The 19,794-nt window shown below is 34.0% G+C and overlaps 1 protein-coding gene across 5 annotated transcripts in view; it reads right to left on the bottom strand.

Moving 5' to 3' along the window:
• Positions 1 to 19,794, bottom strand: part of LOC116875021 (serine/threonine-protein kinase TNNI3K) — a 307,722-nt gene that overhangs the window by 275,108 nt on the left and 12,820 nt on the right. For all 5 annotated transcript variants that reach the window (XM_032870114.1, XM_032870115.1, XM_032870117.1 and 2 more), the window contains exons 3-4: positions 18,569 to 18,654; positions 17,128 to 17,225 (exon numbers count right to left, since the gene is read on the bottom strand). In XM_032870114.1, coding sequence (XP_032726005.1) covers positions 17,128 to 17,225; positions 18,569 to 18,654 — 184 coding nt within the window. The remainder of the gene's footprint in view (positions 1 to 17,127; positions 17,226 to 18,568; positions 18,655 to 19,794) is intronic.

Below are 19,794 nucleotides of genomic sequence, written 5' to 3'. Positions count from 1 at the left end.
TTAGAACCCCAGCTCTGTTAATGACTATGTCACTGGAGCAAGTTGCATAACTCCTTTATACTAAGTTCCTTGGTTATAAATAAAGGGGAAAGTAACTGTATGTCCTGATGTGATACACATACAAACTATGCATTCACAACTGATGTGATAATACATTCAAAGTACTTGAAATACATTCAAAGTACTTGGAAGGTACCTGGCAAAGTAATGCTCAATAAACTCATTGTCATTGGACATAGAAGACTGGGGTTCAGTTCGGTCCTTAGTGAAAACTTCCAAATAAGAAAGTGAGTTGACTCCATCATCTAACTCCTGTTTTTCCTTTGTCTTTACCTTCTCCCTACAACTTCATGTCCTCTGCTTCATTAGTTACTCCCTGAATTAGTCAAAATATTAAAAATAGGAAAACTCTGAAGCATTACTGGAAATAGGAAATGTCTGTCAGTTCTGCTTCCTCCAGGAAAAAAAAAAAAGTAATTCACAGGAATTAACTCCAACATCATGAATAACTATTATTTTTAAATGGTGAGGACTAAAGACAGGTAAGGGCTAAAGTCTCTGAGGTAAATAAAAAGATACCACCTTAAAACATTTTTCCTTGCAGATGGGTAGGCATTTAAATTCAGGGAAATGGAGAAAGTCTTTGTAAGCACAAAGTCACTTTTTAAAATAGAAGGAAAACATGATAAACTTAATCAAATAAAAGTATTAAAAGTACAATAAGATAAATGACAAATTGGAGAACTATTCACAATATATAACACTTACAAGTGGTTTGTATATTTAATATATGAAGAACTTGTAAAATCCACAAAGAGATGGATACTATACTCTTTATCAACAAATATCTATTAATATGACAAGCTCTGTACTAGGCTATGTTAAAATAATTACATGTAAAGCAATGGAATATATGAAATACTTATCAGGCAGATTCTAGTAATGCACATCCATCCTTTTCTCAACTATCTTTATATTTTTTTCTTATTTGGCCAAAATTTGTGGAATGTAAGAGAAAGTATGTCATGATTTCTTCAGAATAGTCAAATGGTGAGGTCAGTCTGAAGTACTATTCTTTCATATCTTGTTTAGATTTCTCAAGTTGACCTCTGATTGACCTAAATTTTTTTTTTACTAGATAGTATAAAGATAGAACTTTTACCTTCCCAAGCTATGCTAAAGAGAATGTAACAAAACAAGCATTGCTTCTTAAAAATTGTTTACTATGGGCTAAATGCCATATAAAATGTTTTATTGAAATCATCTATTCCAGATTCACAACTTACCTATGAGAAAAATACTATTACCCTTACCATGGCTGATAGTAGTCAGACTCAAAGAATTTAAAGTACTTGTAGAAACTTAAGGAATTGTAAGTGCTGGAGCTAGACATAAATTCTGGTCTGTTCAACTCCAAAGATCATGCTTCCCATTGGAAGATCCATGGTGCTTTAGTTGATCTTTCCTTAGTTCCAATATCAAAGAGAGGATGTACTTTTGAAGTATTTTGTTGCATTTAACTGATGAGTCCCAAATATTTTTCCCCTGCTCTACTGAAGTATTGAGTTCTAGTGGAATAATTTAAAAAGTCAGCAATGTGGTGCAGACATTCATATAAAATAACATAGATAAATTTTAAATATGACAAAGCTGAACTTACTAATTGCTTGGACTCTATAATATATAACAAGTATCTAAGGGCAAATTTTTTAAAAGAACGACCCTAAAGAATTGGATAGGGAATAGCCTTCTGGAGAACTGACAGGTTTTCCCTTGTGCAAGATCTAGTCAAATTTACACCATGAGTATTCAATGGAACACACAGCAGCATTCTAAAGTGTGGGATGAATAAGCCTCTGTTATGAATTAATGTGTATAATATTAATTAATTAGTTAATTTTAAAGATTTTTTTACAAATTCAACATCATTTTATTATAAAAACTTAACAATTTGGATATAGAAGAAATACATTTAAACATATAAAGTCCATGCATAACAAATTTATAGCTAATATCATATTCAATTTTGAAATTTTGAAAATTTTTCCTATAATACCAGCAACAAGAGAAGGATGCCACTTTCACCACTCTTATTCAATGTAGTACTGGAAGTTCTAGCTGGAATAGGCAAGAAAAAGAAATAAAAGCATCTAAATTGGAAAGGAAGAAATAAAATGTTTTATTTTTCAGAAGAGATTTTCTCTTTTATAAATTAATTATTTTAATTCAAATATAACTTATTATTTGCCCCAGTGGTACAGGTCTATGAATCGTCAGGCTTACACACTTCACAGCACTCACCATAGCACATACCCACCCCAATGTCCATACTGCAACGACCTTCTCCATATCCCCCCAGCAACCCTCAGTTTGTTTTGTGAGATTGAGTCTCTTACGGTTTGTCTGCCTTCCAATCTCATCTTGTTTCATTTTTTTCCTTCCCTACCCCCCCAAGCCTCCCACTCTGCCTCTCAAATTTCTCATATCAGGGAGATCATATGATAATTGTCATTCTCTGATTGACTTATTTCACTCAGCATAATACCCTCTAGTTGCATATGCGTCGTTGCAAATGGCAAGATTTCATTTCTTTTGATGATGGCTTTTTCTTTTGATTTCTTTTGATGATTTCTTTTGATGGCTGCATTGTGTGTGTGTGTGTGTGTGTGTGTGTGTATACACACACACTGCTATATATATATATATATATATATATATACCACTTCTTCTTTATCCATTCATCTGTTGATGGACATCTAGGTTCTTTCCATAATTTGGCTATTGTGGACATTGCTGCTATAAACGTTTGGGTGCACATGCCCCTTCGGATCACTACGTTTGTGTCTTTAGGGTAAAAACCCAGTAGTGCACTTGCTGGGTCACAAGGTAGCTCTATTTTCAACTTTTTGAGGAACCTCCTTGTTGTTTTCCAGAGTGGTTGCACCAGCTTGCATTCCCACCAACAGTGTAGGAGGGTTCCCCTTTCTCTGCATCCTCACCAGCATCTGTCATTTCCTGACTTGTTAATTTTAGCCATTCTTACTGGTGCGAGGTGGTATCTCATTGTGGTTTTGATTTGTATTTCCCTGATGCTGAGTGATGTGGAGCATTTTTTCATGTGTCTGTTGGCCATCTGGATGTCTTCTTGGCAGAATATCTGTTCATGTCCTCTACCCATTTCTTGATTGGATTATTTGCGCTTTGGGAGTTGAGTTTGATAAGTTATTTATAGATTTTGGATACTAGTCCTTTATCTGATATGTCATTTGCAAATATCTTCTCCCATTCTGTCAGTTGTCTTTTGGTTTTGTTGACTGTTTCCTATGCCATGCAAAAGCTTTTGATCTTGGTGAAGTCCCAATAGTTCATTTTTGCCCTTGCTTCCCTTGCCTTTGGTGATGTTTCTGCGAAGAAGTTGCTGCAGCTGAGGTTGAAGAGGTTGCTACCTATATTCTTCTCAAGGATTTTGATAGATTCCTGTCTCACATTGAGGTCCTTCATCCATTTTGAGTCTATTTTCGTGTGTGGTGTAAGGAAATGGTCCAGTTTCATTTTTCTGCAAGTGGCTGTCCAATTTCCCCAACACCATTTGTTGAAGAGACTGTCTTTTTTCCATTGGACATTCTTTCCTGCTTTGTCGAAGATTATTTGAACTGAGAGTTGACGGTTTATTTCTGGGCTCTCTATTATGTTCCATTGATCTATGTGTCTGTTTTTGTGCCAGTACCATATCATCTTGATGATGACAGCCTTGTAATAGAGCTTGAAATCTGGAATTGTGATGCCACCAAGTTTGGTTTTCTTTTTCAACATTTCTCTAGCTACTCGGGGTCTTTTCTGGTTCCACATAAATTTTAGGATTATTTGTTCCATTTCTTTGAAAAAAATTGATGGTATTTTGATAGGGATTGCATTAAATGTGTAGATTGCTTTAGGTAGCATAGACATTTTCACAATATTTATTCTTCCAATCCATGAGCATGGAACCTTTTTCCATTTCTTTGCATCTTCCTCAATTTCTTTCATGAGTACTTTATAGTTTTTTGAATACAGATTCTTTGCCTCTTTGGTTAGGTTTATTCCTAGGTATCTTATAGTTTTGGGTGCAATTATAAATGGGATTGACTCCTTAATTTCTCTTTCTTCTGTCTTGTTTTTGGTGTATAGAAATGCAACTGATTTCTTTGCATTGATTTTATATCCTGACACTTTACTGAATTCCTGTACAAGTTCTAGCAGATTTGGAGTGGAATCTTTTGGGTTTTCCACATATAACATCATATCATCTGCAAAGAGTGAGAGTTTGACTTCTTTTTTGCTGATTTGGATGTCTTTAATTTCTTTTTGTTGTCTGATTGCTGAGACTAGGACTTCTAGTACTATGTTAAATAGCAGTGATGATAATGGACATCACTGAGGTGTTCCTGATCTTAGTGGAAAATCTCTCAGTTTTTCCCCATTGAGAATGATATTCGCTGTGGGTTTTTCATAGATGGCTTTAATGATATTGATGAATGTACCCTCTATCCCTACGCTTTCAAGAGTTTTGATCAAGAAAGGATGCTGTACTTAGTGAAGTGCTTTTTCAGCATCTATTGAGAGTATCATATGGTTCTTGTTCTTTCTTTTATTAATGTATTGTATCACATTGATTGATTTACAGATGTTGAACCAACCTTGCAGCCCAGGAATAAATCCCACTTGGTCATGATGAATAATCCTTTTAATGTACTGTTGGATCCTATTGGCTAGTATTTTGGTGAGAATTTTTGCATCTGTGTTCATCAAGGATATTGGTCTGTAATTCTCTTTTTTGATGGGGTCTTTGTCTGATTTTGGGATCAAGGTAATGTTGACCTCATAAAATGAGTTTGGCAGTTTTCCTTCCATTTCTATTTTTTGGAGCAGTTTCAAAGTAGGTATTAATTCTTCTTTAAGTGTCTGATAGAATTCCCTTGGGAAACCATCTGGCCGTGAGCTCCTTTTTTTTTTTTTTTTTTTTTTTTTTGGCAGATTTTTGATGACTGCTTCAATCTCCTTACTGGTTATGAGTCGGTTCATGTTTTCTGTTCCTTCCTGGTTCAGTTGTGGTAGTTTATATATCTCTACAAATGCACCCATTCCTTTCAGATTGTCAAATTTGCTGGTTTATAGTTGCTGATAATACATTCTTATAATTGTATTTCTTTGGTGTTGGTTGTGATCTCTCCTCTTTCATTCATGATTTTATTTACTTGGGTCCTTTCTTTTTTCTTTTTGGTAAGTCTGGCCAGGGGTTTATCAATCTTATTAATTCTTTCAAAGAACCAGCTCCTAGTTTTGTTGATTTGTTCTATTGTTTTTTTGGTTTCTATTTCATTGATTTCTGCTCTGATCTTTATGATTTCTCTTCTCCTGCTGGGGTTAGGCTTTCTTTGCTGTTCTTTTTCTAGCTCCTTTTGGTGTAGGGTTAGGTTGTGTACTTGAGACCTTTCTTGTTTCTTGAGAAAGGCTTGTATGGCTATATACTTTCCTCTCAGGACTCCCTTTGCTGTGTCCCACAGATTTTGAACAGTTGTGTTTTCATTTCATTTGTTTCCATGAATTTTTTCAATTCTTCTTTAATTTCCTGGTTGACACATTCATTCTTTAGTAGGATGCTCTTTAACTTCCATGTATTAGACTTCTTTCCAACTTTCCTCTTGTGATTGAGTTCTAGCTTCATAGCATTGTGGTCTGAAAATATGCAGGGAATGATCTCAGTCTTTTGGTACTGGTTGAGACCTGATTTGTGACCCAGGATGTGATCTATTCTGGAGAAAGTTCCATGTGCACTAGAGAAGAATGTGCATTCTGTTGCTTTGGGATGGAATGTTCTGAATATATCTGTGATGTCCATCTGGTCCAGTGTGTCATTTAAGGCCTTTATTTCTTTGTTATCTTTTGCTTGGATGATCTGTCCATTTCAGTGAGGGGGTGTTAAAATCACCTACTTTTATTGTATTATTGTTGATGTGTTTCTTTGATTTTGCTATTAATTGGTTTATACAGTTGGCTGCTCCCATGTTAGGGTCATAGATATTTAAAATTTTTAGATCTTCTTGTTGAACAGTTTTACAGATTTATATATTTATGAGAGAGAGAGTTGTGGAGCAAAGGGCAGAGGGAGAGGGAGAGACTCTTAAGCAGACTCTGTGCTCAGTGCAGAGCCAGAGGTGGGGCTTGATTTCATGACCTTGAGAGCATGACCTGAGACAAAACCAAGTGTCCAACCAAGAGTCCAAGAGTCCAATGTTTAACCTACTGTGTCACCCAGGAGTTCCTGTATGCTATTTATTTTTAAACAAAAGAAAATCCATGTGTGGTTGAGTAAGGCTTGGAAAAATCTGTCCAGCAAATCCTTGAAAAAGTGGATTTGTGATACAATAGACCATTAAAGATTTATGTAAATAGGTAAAATCTTTTTGTAATGTTAGCAGTCCTATTTTCTACTATGCATAAAACTGTAACACAGCATCTAATATCCTGCCTGTTGTTAGCTCTGTGATTGTTACTACAGATAAAGCCAAGATGAGTACCCATTAGTGTCAAAGAGCTTAGATTCTCTACCACCAAATCTCATAAGTTAAATACACACACACACACACACACACACACACACACGCTCAGTTTTTGTTGTTGTTGTTGTTGTTGTTTGTTTGTTTTGCTAAATTTATTTCAGAGTAAAAAATAAACGGAATTTTTAATGTCTAAAATTTACATTCTTCTGATTATGGAAATATGTCCTCTGGAGGTTTTAAAACATGGCACTAATTCATTTATAATCTTCTCAAATAGATGGGTTCTGACCAAAAGAATGTGGTAGAAGTAAACTATGTTTCCTCTAAGGCTAGGTCATAAAAGGCAACATATATTCCTTCTATATTCTGGAAAACTTATTCTTGAAGCTATTAGCTACCATGTAAGAAGTCTGACTACCTTGAGGCAGCCAGGCTATAAGGAATCCCAGGTTACACAGAGAAGCTGCATATCATTTACAAACTTTCCAATCAAATGACCCAGCTACAGCCAGACTTACAGTCATTCCAGCCCAAGCACCAGATATGTGAAGCCTTCAGGGGATTCCAGTTCCCTGGTTGATGAAGTACCCCAGTCATTTATGTCTTATCAGCTTATCAGCTGAGGCCCTAAATACAGTTGAGCAGAATCAAGCCATCCCTGCTGTGTCTTATCAGAATTCTTGAACTGAGAATCCATAAGAATAATAAAATAACTGTTGTATTAGAGGACTAAGTTTGGGGTGATTTGTTATGCTTCAACAGACAACTAGAACATGTCATGGTAGAAAATGTAGACAATAGAGTAAAAGAATAAATAACAATTTATAACCTGTAGTACCACCATATAATCACTTTTATTATTTATGCTCGTTTCCTTCCATTCTTTTTCTCATGTATGGACCTTCATGAAACTAGATAGAGCACAGACTAGCACAGCAAAGTAAGCTTGTGTTTGCATATAATGGCCACTTCCTACATTTGAGACATGTTCCCTAACTTCTTAAGCCGTTTTTTTTTTTCCCCCTATAATGGAGATCATAACAGTACTAATCTCAGAGTTGTTGTGAGGATTAAATCAAATAATGTCATGCATTTTGCATAACACTTGACATAATTTTTGTTATTAATTATTATCTACACAATTGAGCTATACTACATATGGAGAAAAATAATTTCCCTTTTTCATTTGGTATAAAATACTGAGAATTTCCAATTGTTTGGCAGATGTAGAGATATGCTATTCAGATTTCCCTTCAAGATGAGTGTGCTGGGAATGTGGTTAGCTGGCAGCATCCCTTAGCTAGCTCTTTCAAGGATCCATTGCAGCAGTAGAGGTGAGATCTTTCCAAGGTGGTCCCTAGTCCTTGACTGGGAAAGCTGATGGTAAAAGAACCATCATTGGTAAAAGAACCAGCCATTGCCACTCAAGCATTATTCCTCTAATGCTTGACAATTTTTGCTCTGGAGTTCCTATTGGGCTGGTAAAGATTTTAGTAAGTCTGCAACGTGGTCTGACATCTTCCCCAGACTATTCTACTGCCTTCCTTGCCTTTCACAGGTGTCACTTCCAAATAAATCTCCTGTACTCCAAAATCCCTTTCAGAGCCTGCTTTTCGAGAACTCAACTGGCATAACATATCATAAAATATATTTTTTAATGTACATTTAAATAAAAGCTAAACTGGGATTTGAACTTAGACTTTCTGATTTTAAGTCATATGCTTTTCTCAATACAAAATGTCACCCTTCACCCCTAATATTCTACTCTCAATTTTTTGCCTTTCATATGTAAGCCCTGACCATGTGTTCTTCACCTGTAAAAAGGGAATCTAATACCTGCTGTATCCATTTATAGGGTTGTAACAGGATCAAATTGTATAATGTATGTATGTTTGTAAACTCAAGATTCTTACAAGTATAATTTCATATATTAATATTAATGCCACCCCCAAGATTGACCTATGATAACATTCATCTTACATCTTAGTCCATTTTATCTCCAAATATGTTTAATCATGAAATACCTAATTACTTCACCTGCAAGATGTCATAGCTGGGCTAAATTATTTTCTATATAACCCTATCTAGCTCAGATAGTCTAATAGTCCCCAAAATGTCACATCAAGCTGTAAGGAAGACCAGACCTTGGTTTGGAAAGACGATTGGATTTCTCAGGGTGGAAACAGGCAAATGTAAGTATATATTTTAATAATGTGCTTATTTAAGTATCTTTACAATGCAAGTTACCCAGCCCAGTAATTATTATTGCCTATTTGTGCGAGTAAGGAAAAGGTTAAAAAGCAGTAGTCTTTGAAGACTATTGAGGTTTCTTTTAGGGCAAGGGAGTATACAGAGCTTCAGTATAAAATATATTTAGTTCCAGGCATTAAAGTTTAATGGACTAGAGCTGCCTCATGCATCACAGACATCTCTAATGAAAGGATCCATTAATCAGTATAAAAATAACTGCTCATGAAAGTTCACACCTACATTCCTCTTGTTGAAACAATTCTGAATTTACCTCTGCAAAAGATATCACTTATTAAAGGTTGGTGTGACAGGAATACTTGACTTTGTTTGAAATTTGGAAAACAGAAAAGAAAAAAGAGAACACTCTTAGACTGAGTATCTGTACTCAAAGGAAGTCCTCTAAATTTGCTTTTGAACTTTTTTATCTCATTATCTCTGTTGACCCTTCTTCCACTTCCTGGTGTTCAATAATACAAAAAGAAAATATCAGAAATTCTATTTATCTTTATTTATAAAAAAGAATTAAATTTTACTAATATTTCACATGAAAATTTGTACTGGTGGTCTCAGTTAATGTATCAGTTAGTTATGTGTCACATATAATACCCAAAGTATGATAAATAAATACTTATAATTCCAAATGGAGAGAAGTTGAGAGTTACTTCTCACTTTTTCTTTAGCATTTAGTACCTACAGATGCATTATTGCTCATGTGTGCTAAATTTAGTGGCTGTATAGATTTTAATATCTAATTTTAACTGAATTTATTTCTAAAAAATTGGCAGATTATTTTTAAAAGATTCCTGTGGAAAAAATCACAGAAGAAATGTATATCATTAATACAAGAAGAAGGGAAGGAAAATAGCAGAGCTGGCATGCTGGGCAATTTTCTTTCTAGTAATTTGAGCTTTTTGTAAGCCAAATTTCCAGGTAAAATTAATGCATAGCTAATCATATTTGAAAATAAGTTTGTAAAAATATTTTGATATTATCAAAAAGGATATATGAAACATGGATTTATAACAACAAATTTTAACACTGTCTGCCAGAGAGTATATTTTTGCTTAGAAATATTTATTGATAATTTTTTTCATAATTATGATTTTTGAACAAATATATGCATTTGGGGAGATAATTTTACATAGCATATAATAAAAAAACTTGGAATCCATTGATCTAAGTGTAGACTTCACTACTTTGATGTTTTTAGGATTATATATTCTCATCTCTTTAGAATGTTATAATCCAGAAGATGTGATCCTTTTTGTTTGTTTTCAGTATAAAATGGCTGAACAGTAGGGGCACCTGAGTGTTCAGTCAGTTAAACTTCTGACTCGGTCTTGGCTCAGGTCATGATCTCAGGTTGTGAGATAAGCCTTGTGTTGGGCTATGTGCTCAGCATGGAGTCTGCTTGGGATTCTGTCTCCTCCTCTCCTTCCCCTTGTGCCCCCATGCTCATGGGCTGGCACGTGTGTGCTCTCTCTCTCTCTCTCAAATCAATCAATCAATAAGTAAATAAATCTTTTTTTAAAATGGCTGAACATTAGTTCTTCAATAAATATTTGTTTGAAATGAAAGTTCAACAACAATAATTAACTTTTAACCGAGTACATGCTACATGCTAGGTATTTCACTAAGTACTGTGTATGGTTTGTCCTTTTTAAAACTATAAACCACTCAATAAAATATGCTATTCTATTTCCTCCATTTCAGAGACTGAGGGAGAGAGTAATTTGTTTAAAGATGCATAGCTAGTAAGTCTCAGAACTGAGATATGGAAATAAATAGTCTAGCTCCTAAGCTGACAGCCTTTATTAAGGTATATTATATCAATCAATATCAAGTATTATTTGTGCTAATGCTTGGATACACATTAATTTCTCAAGACTATTTATCAAGGATCTTTTATAGGTCCTTACACACTGAGTAATTAAAGAAAAAGACTTGCTCCCAATGCTACAAGTTCACAAAACATATGAAATACCCAAATAAATAACTGTAAGTACTGTAATATAAAACAATGTGAATTTGTAATTGAAACCCCAAAGAGAGTATAATAAAATCTGCTTGGGAGTTCAAGAAGCCTTGAGGGAGCTCAATTTATCTTGTTTTCAAATATGTAATAATCTCTTAAGAAATAAAGAAATCAAAATATATTTAAGCAGAAGAAATAATAAGAATAAAAACACTGGAGTATGAAAAATGCTTGTCCTAAAGAATGAAGTAATCTAGAACAGTGCTTTACAAACTTTAGTATGTAAAACAGTTAGCTGGGATTAAGAACAAAAAACAAAAACTCATTCTTGTTGGTTAGGGGTAGGATAGGGAATGAGGTTCTGCATTTCTAAAAATCTCTCATTTGAGGCAGGAGCTTCTGGTCTTCTTACCACAATTTGAGTTGCAAGACTTGAACAATGATCCTTATCATATAGTTTACATCAAAAAACTGCTTACATCAAAATTGCCTAGGTTATTTGTTAAAATTTTAGGTTCCCAGCATATTCTGTATGTACAAAATTTCATTGAAGTGAGATGTGGAGAGAAATATCCATTTTAAACATGTAGTTACCATATAATTCTTATGCATATTAAATTTGAAAACCATTAGATTGGAAGAGCAGTGATCATAAGAAAGTCTGAAAAGTGATTCCAGCAAAATTGTGAATTAAGGGATCTTGAATATCTTATTTAGGAGCCTGAATTTTATTATGTAGGTAAGGGATAACAACAGTAATTTTTAAACAGAACATTGGCATTACAGATTTGTGCCTTATGCAGATCATTTTGGAAGTAATCTAAAAATAGATGGGGACATGACTAAATAACATGTACAGATTTCCCCCACTGACAAGTCAAATATATAAGATGGAACAAAATACATGACACAACTGTTCTAAGTCACTGAAGAACATTAACAAAAGACTGTGATCTTTGGAAGAAGGGAAAGACATAAGGTAAGCCTCCACAATATTCCATGAGTGCTCTCACTTTCTGCCTGAGATATTTCTCTGCCACAGAAGAGAAAGTGAAAGGGCAATCATAATGAGTTAACAATCGAGATTAAATTTCTGGGATTATAAAATGACTGCAATTTGTTAACAGGGTAACTGTAGCAGAAGAAGCAACTACACAAAGAGAGGACTATAGACATCTGCATTGAGATTCACTATGGATTTTTGAGTTGAACTGTGCAGAAACAGAGACACTCTTTAGTAGATAAGATCACTGATTTATGGCTGGAAAGTATATGGTAATTATAGAAGAGATCATGGAATAATAGGACATTTTGGAGTTCCAGAAACCATAATGGAGACTTTACTAAGTGACTTGGGCAATCAGGTAAGATATCAAAAATCCACACCTTTGGAGTAAGAACCATATTCAGGAGTAAGGACCACATCCTAGAGTAGGAGGTATGCTTTTAGGCTAAGTTTGAAACTCAAATAGACCCAACCTCACAAAAAATCAAATCAAGATTGACTAGGTGAAATGGAACTGCCTTCCAAAAACAAAACAAAACAAAACTCAACACCTTTAAAGGAAGATAACATGATGATTTATTGTAACAAATAACACATAATGTTTAACATCCAATAAAAAATTTAAAAATATGTGAAAAAACTGGAAAATGTAATATACAGTCAAGAGAAAAAACATCCAATAGAAATAAACAATGGGGTAATCCAGATATTAGAGACAACAGATAAGGGATTTAAAACAGTCATTAATGATAGATTCAAGAATTTAAAGGAAAATATGGAAAAGCAAAGGAACAGATGGGTAAACATAGAAAAGAAATTGAAATTATATTTTAACATCAAGGGAAATCCTAGACCTGAAAAATATGGTATCTGAAATGAATAGCTCTTAGTAGATTATCATCAGATGGGAGATGGCAGAGGAATCATTTTTGAACTTGAAGAAAACGAACAGAGTGTGGAAGATTACCAAACATTCTAACATACATATTTGAAAAAATAATGATCAAAATTTCTGAAATTGATGAAAGCATAAACTTACAGATTTATGAAGCTCAATGGACTCTAAATAGCACTGTACAGAGAAAATCATACATAGGTTTATTATAAACAATGGGCTAAAAATTAAATATATTTTCTCTAAAGGATATGAAGTATTTATCACAAAAATTCTAACAATATATTGGAATTTATAACACATGTAGATATAATGTATAAGACAACAATAGTATAAAGAATGAAGATAAAGTGGCATCATACTATGGATGGTTGTTTAAAGTGAAATAGTCTGATATTAATAGATAGTACATGTGTTTATTGAAGATCTATAATGTAATCACAAATCAGTTAAGAAATAAGGCATATATGTTTTGCTATAAGAAAATGAAAAGGCAAGCCACAGATGGGAAAATTTTGCAAAATGTATATCCAACAAAGGACCCATATCCAAATATATAAAACCCATCTTTTATTATAATTCAGGAAAACAATAAACCAAATTTTAAAATGGGATAAAGATTTGAAAAGACACTACAGCAAAAAAAAAGGTGATAAATAATCACATTAAAATCTATTCAACTTCATTAGTCACTACAGAAATGCAAATTAATCAAAATATTAATATATATCCAATAGAAAGGTTAAAATAAAAAATATTGACAAGTGTTGGCAAGACTGTATAACATAATCATTAGAAACAAACACATTGCTAATGGAAATGGAAGATGATATAACCAACTCAGTAAAGGGCTTGGCATTTCTTATAAAATAAACATGCACTTATGATCCACCAATTACATTCCTACACATTGCCCAAGAGAAATAAAAACAAATGCTCAAAAAATATCTGCACATGAATATTAACAGCAGCTTTATAACAGTCAAAATATGGAAACAAGTCATCTGTCCATAACAAGTAAATTGTTGAACAAATGGTACTATATACATTGAAAGGAATATAGATCCACCATAAAATAAATGAATTACTGAACATACAACAATAGTATTTTGTTAAGTGACAGAAACCATATATAAAAGAAAACATACTGAATGAATTGCATTTAGGTAAATTCTAGAAAGGGAAAAATTATACTGATTGAAAACATGTATGTTTTCAAGAGGTCAGGGGGATAAAGGAAGAAATTGACTACAGAGAGGGTATGAAGGAAATTTTTTAAATGATAAAAAGTCCTATATCATGACTGTGATGACAGTACATGACTATATACATTTTTAAAAGTCATCAAATTGCCCACTTAAAATTGTGAATTTTATTGTACATAAATTATACCTCAATAAATCTAGCCCCTATTAAAAAAAAAAAACTAAACAAAAACAAATCAAAAACAAAACAAGTAAGATGAGTGCTAACCAGCCACATGGAATTAAAAAACAAAACACCTGTTCCATTATTATTAATGAAAGCAGAGTTGCCCTACTGGTAAAAATTACCCAGCTCTGAGTTGGACCCAGCATGCCAGGGTGTATGATTAAATGAGCTGCTGATGTGAATAATAAAAAGATGTGAAAATCAGATTATTCATTTTGTGAGTGGTAAGAAAAAATAAGGTTCACTTGAAATAATTATAAAAATCCAAATAAATATACATAAGTAACTAACTGTTCTGTGTGAACCAAAATATTAAAATCAAGATAGGAAAGGAAAGGAAAGGAAATAAAGGCAAGGAAATTTCTTTCAGATAAAAGAGATTCCAAGACAAGAAAACTAAAAATGAATGATTCTGGAATCAATTCTAAACAAGAAAAATATAAACAACATTTTGTAAATGATACTAATAATCAAATTTGAATCTGGACTATAGATTATAGTATTGCATCAATGTTAAATTTTCTGATTTTGATCATTGTATTGTGATGATATAAGTGGATTTTCTTTTAGGCAGGTTAGGGAATGGATAATTAGAACCAGATTTAATGCAGTAGTAGAATGAATGGTAGTATGAATGTGTTTTAAAGGAAATTATAAATTTAATTTGTTTTTGTCTTTGTTAAGGAATAAGTAGAATAATCAGGCACTCTATTATAGCCTTTTCAAAATTTTTGCCTAGCTTATGTCCTAAGACTCTAAATTTGTTTAAACTTGCTAAAAAATATCTAGTCCATATATCCTTCCATAAAATATATGAAAACAGAAGAAATAGAGCAAAGGCAATTCTAAATATGGAAATTTAGTTTTGATAAACAGAAGTAGAAGAAATTCTGTAAAGATTGTAGCACTAAATCATTCAAAATGCATTTCTATGGTTGTGTCATATTATTAGGAAAACAAACTAATATAGAAAGGAACCCCCCAGTCATATTCAGAATTCATGGTTTCACATACTGCCTTAAGTTGTTTCTTATTCTTTGGACCTTTTCTACTTTCATCTCCTGCTAGTCAGCAGAAAAGCCAGATCAGACTCTGCTTACCATATCCTGAGCTCAGCCTCAATTCAAGTTTCACAGGATGATTAGGAGTTATTAAAAACAAGTTAGCACATAACTGATGCTTTCTCACAGGAAAAAAAATGACTAGGCATTGGCTGGGCTCAAAAAAGGATGAATATTAGAGCATCTGCACTATGAATCACAGGAATATGTGAATTTGAATCATGGGAAAATATGGCTTCTTTCCCCTCACCATGATAAACTCTAAAGGTCTCGGGAGGAAACCTAGTGAGAAGTGATCCTGATATGAGCAACATCTGCCCTGCTCCCAACTCCTACACATACAAAACTGAAATAAAAATAAAATCCTGTCACAGATTCATATAAAATTAAGAAAGAACAAAATATGCAATATAATGACAGTCTGAGAGTATGAGCCAACTGCACTTGATTCCAATCACCATTCTGACCTTTACTAGATATGTAACCTTAACCTTCGGTTTCCTTTTCTATAAAAAAATGCCATTATGCATATCACTAAGTTATATTAATAGTTAAAGAAATAATGTATATAAAACCTAGTATAATACTTAACTCATAAGTATAGAGTAAGTAAAATTATATATTAAAGTATTATGATTAGAGAAGAAACAATTTATATTTATTTTCTATATTCTATACATTTATATTTATGACAATTTCCAGGATCTATGCTAATACTGAATATCCCAGTTTTTCCAATCCAGTTTTATTTTTACCTTCTGATCAAGTACTGAAATTAGCTGGGAAACAGGGACTGATGCAAGGAAATAAACTGAAGAAAAAGTAGGAAAAATAAAAGAAGGAAACTAAAGGGAACTCTAGAGGTATTTTTTTTTTTTAAGATTTTATATATTTATTTGAGAGAGAGAGTGTTGCATGAGTGTCCATGTGAGGAGTGGTGAAGGGAGGGCAGAGGGAGAGGGAGAGAGAGAATCTTAAGCAGACTCCACACCCAGTGCAGAGCCCCATGCAGGGCTCAATCTCAAGATCCTGAGATCATGACCTGAGCCAAAATCAAGAGTTAGATGCTTAACTAAGTGAGCCACCCAGGTGCCTCTAGAGATATTTTTAATTAAGGTAAATATGCAGAAAAATAAATGTAGCTTCAATGCGCTTCTTTCATTCTCAAAGACAACCTCATCCTCTACTGCACAGAGGCAACTTGGTCTCTTGGTGAGAAGCTCTGGCAAAGGGACCAGAAGGCCAGGTCCCAAATCCAGGCTAACCCATTAACTAACCATGTAATCTTGGAGATAATAATGGTATTCACTTATAGTTTCTTGTGAGACTTAAATGAGTTAAACATGGAAAGTATCACAAAGTATGTACCTGGTACATAGATGATACCAGGTCAATATAGAGAAAGAGCTTCCCCTAGTAATGTAATGCTCTAGTCACTCTGAATGTTTTTCACGATTACCAATTTGCCAACTCCCCATCACATACAGGAAGAAGAAGAAGAAGAAGAAGAAGAAGAAGAGGAAGAAGGAGGAGGAGGAGGAGGAGGAGGAGAAGAAGAATGGGAAGAAAAAGAAGGGAAAGAAGAAGAAGGAGGAGGAGGAGAAGAAGAAGAAGAAGAAGGAGGAGGAGGAGGAGGAGGAGGAGGGGAAGAAGGGAGGAGGTGGAGGAGGAAAGGAGAGAGGGAGGGGGAGGAGGAGGTAGGAGGAGAAGAAAGAAAGAAGAAGGAGAAGAAGAAGAAGGAGGAGGATGAGGAAAAGGAGGAAGAAGAGAAGAAGAACAAGAAGGAGAAGGACAAGAAGGAGAAGAGAAACAAGAAGAATAGGAGGAAGAAGGAGGAGGAGGAGGAAGAGGGAGGAGGAGAAGAAGAAGAAAAAGAGGAGGAGGGTGAAGGGGAGAAAGGGCAGCAGCAGTCTGAAGATACACATCATCTTAAGTTGTAATACAGTATTATGGGAACAAAAATACTGTACCTTGTAAACTGCCAAGTGCAAGGCTGTAAATCCATTTCTTGTTAGTCGAGATGGGCGAAGCCCTTTTAACATAAGGGTTCTAATATGTGACTTGTTGCCTTAAAGAGAAAAGTGAAAAAAGGTTAAATTTTTGTGGGAGTAGACCAAGTGACTTTCAAATCTCTCTTTGACTTAATGATAAATTCACACTGAGGTATGAAAATGTCAGACTTGTGGCACCTGGGTGGCTCAGGTGGCTTGGGCAGTTGAGTGGTGAATGTCTAACTCTTGGTTTTGGCTCAGGTCATAATCTCAGGATCTTGGGATTGCCATGCCTTGGGCTCTATGCTTAGCACAGAGTCTGTTTATTTCCCTCCCCTCTGGACAAACACACTGGGGCTCTTGCTCTCTCTCTCTCTCTCTTAAATAAATAAATAAATGAAATCTTTAAAAAAATGTCAGACTGCTGTTCTGCAGGTCATTTGTAAAGTTTTCTATTAATTGACAGCCCTCCTTAGCAGTGAACACTTCTATTACATGCATAGAACCTTGTATCAGTGGTGTTTATATAAATCATTGTGTTACACTTTTTCTGTAGTACTCTCATTATTGGTTGGTTTTGAAACATAAAAACATGAAAATTCATTTTAATAAACAGTGAAAAATCTTAGATAAAAATCTAGTTGCACAGGATTCCTCAGAACATTATTAGCAGTAGAGTTTCTTTAGATCAGAGAAATCTGGAAGAAGGAACCGAGGTTGGGAATGCATGTTTAAATTTGGGAGGAAGATCTGTTAAGTAGTCTGTTTAGTTCTGGGAGGAATGCTTAAGGAATATGATTAGAGTTTTTTATTTAACTCTGCATTAGTGTTTTTTATTTAAAACCTGAGTTTAGTGAATACTAGTTTGTATTAACAAAGTAAATATTAATCATTCATTAATAAATTTATTAAGTATCTACTATATGCCAGTGCTTGGGATACATTAATGAACAAAACCAACAAAATACAAGTCCAATTAAACTCTAAATCTTCACTTTGATCAATCTGCACTTTGAGATTTTATCTTCGGCATTTATCTTACCTTACACATATTTTACTGCAGATTGTAAAGTGATTGCATGATTGTATTTTAGGGAATGCTTTAAGTGCTTCTGAATTTAACCTAATCCCTGACTGGCATGTCCAATACTGAATTCTTTTTTTTTTTTTTTTTTAGTTTTCAAGCAAATTAAGTGACTTGATTCAGGGTAGAAACAAAATGAAACTTAAATTCAGAGCTAAATCCATGGGAACATCTGCCTGGTAGTTACTGCTTCAGCTGAAGTTTATCAGGGTTGTAGGGACAAAGCAAAAGAGAAAATTAAGCATGAATAGAATTCTCTTGTAGATTAAGCAGCTCAAATCATTGACCATAGATACATATAACTAGTTTGTAAAATACTGAGTTTTAAGCACTCACCTCCACAAATGCAGCATAGATGTAGTAGAGACAGCCCATTCTCTGTGCGGTAATTTAAGTTGACTTTATTGAAGGCATCATCAGAGCTGAAAAAGAAAGTTTTTCATATGACCAAAGATTTCACCTTTTAGTTTATTTTTCAGTTGAAAAATTATGAAAGGAAACCTGTTACTATAAATTCAGAAGTATATCTTTTCTAGGATTTTGTTGTACCTAGAAAAATAATTTTGAATATGCATCCATATGAAGAATACTTAAAGTAGAGAGAACATAATATGAAAGTTTGAGAGACAAGTTTAAATTAAGGACCGTTATATAGTTTTGTGTTCTATGTATAATTTGAACTTTTCAGGAATTTTATGAATTAAAATTTATGTATAATAAAATAAATAAATAAAATTTATGTATAATAGAAATAGAAAACAGACATTTGAAATTAACTCATTCGCATTCAAAATTTCACATCATATTTATGGAGAAAGTCAAGAAATTCCCTTGAAAAAGAAAAAAAAGTGGCATTTGATAAGAGATTGGAGAAAGGAATACAATCCCTGCTGTTTTACAAATTCTGCCTGAAGCAAAGTTTCCTTATACTTTGATGGGGTCAGATTTCATAGATAAAAGAGCTCTAAACTCTGATCAGGTACTATGATAAAAATCCCTGGAGAGGAGTAGTGTTAGTGATTCAATTAGTAAAATCCTTGCCTTTGTGTGAACAAAGACCCTTGCCCCAGGAGGGCCCTAGAGAGCCAAAGGTACCCTTGGAAAAGGAATATAAAGCTAAAATGCTTGACCTCTTGACCTCGATGGTACTCCCAGGGCATTTTTCAGTAGAAATAAGATCACATCCTTGGCCTCCCAGGTCAATTTCCAGTGGCTTCCTGCCTATTTAAATCTCCAGCAGCTTGAGTGAGATAGTATAGTCTTTGGTGAGTGAGACTTCCACATCATTTGTAAAGTACTTACACTTGAAAGTCACTACACATTCAGGACATTATCTTCAAGGCACCCACTTAAGCACTTCAAAAGCTATTGGAATATTTAAAATAGAAAAGAAAAGGTGCTATTTCCAGGGTGCTGCTAAAAAGAGAGAACCTCTAAATCTAGAGACATTGAAGGATCTCTCTTGGTGAAAACTTTAATTAGCAATGGCAAGCCCAGTAGTTTGTTTTCATAGAATATTCTAGAACATCCTCATACTCATAAACTTCTTGGTTTGCATGTTC

Source organism: Lontra canadensis, unplaced genomic scaffold, assembly GCF_010015895.1.
Source record: "Lontra canadensis isolate GAN:19392208 unplaced genomic scaffold, GSC_riverotter_1.0 scaffold40, whole genome shotgun sequence".
Taxonomy (NCBI): Eukaryota; Metazoa; Chordata; class Mammalia; order Carnivora; family Mustelidae; genus Lontra; species Lontra canadensis.
The sequence above is the reverse complement of the archived record's forward strand: the minus strand, read 5'-3'. Positions and strand labels throughout refer to the sequence as shown.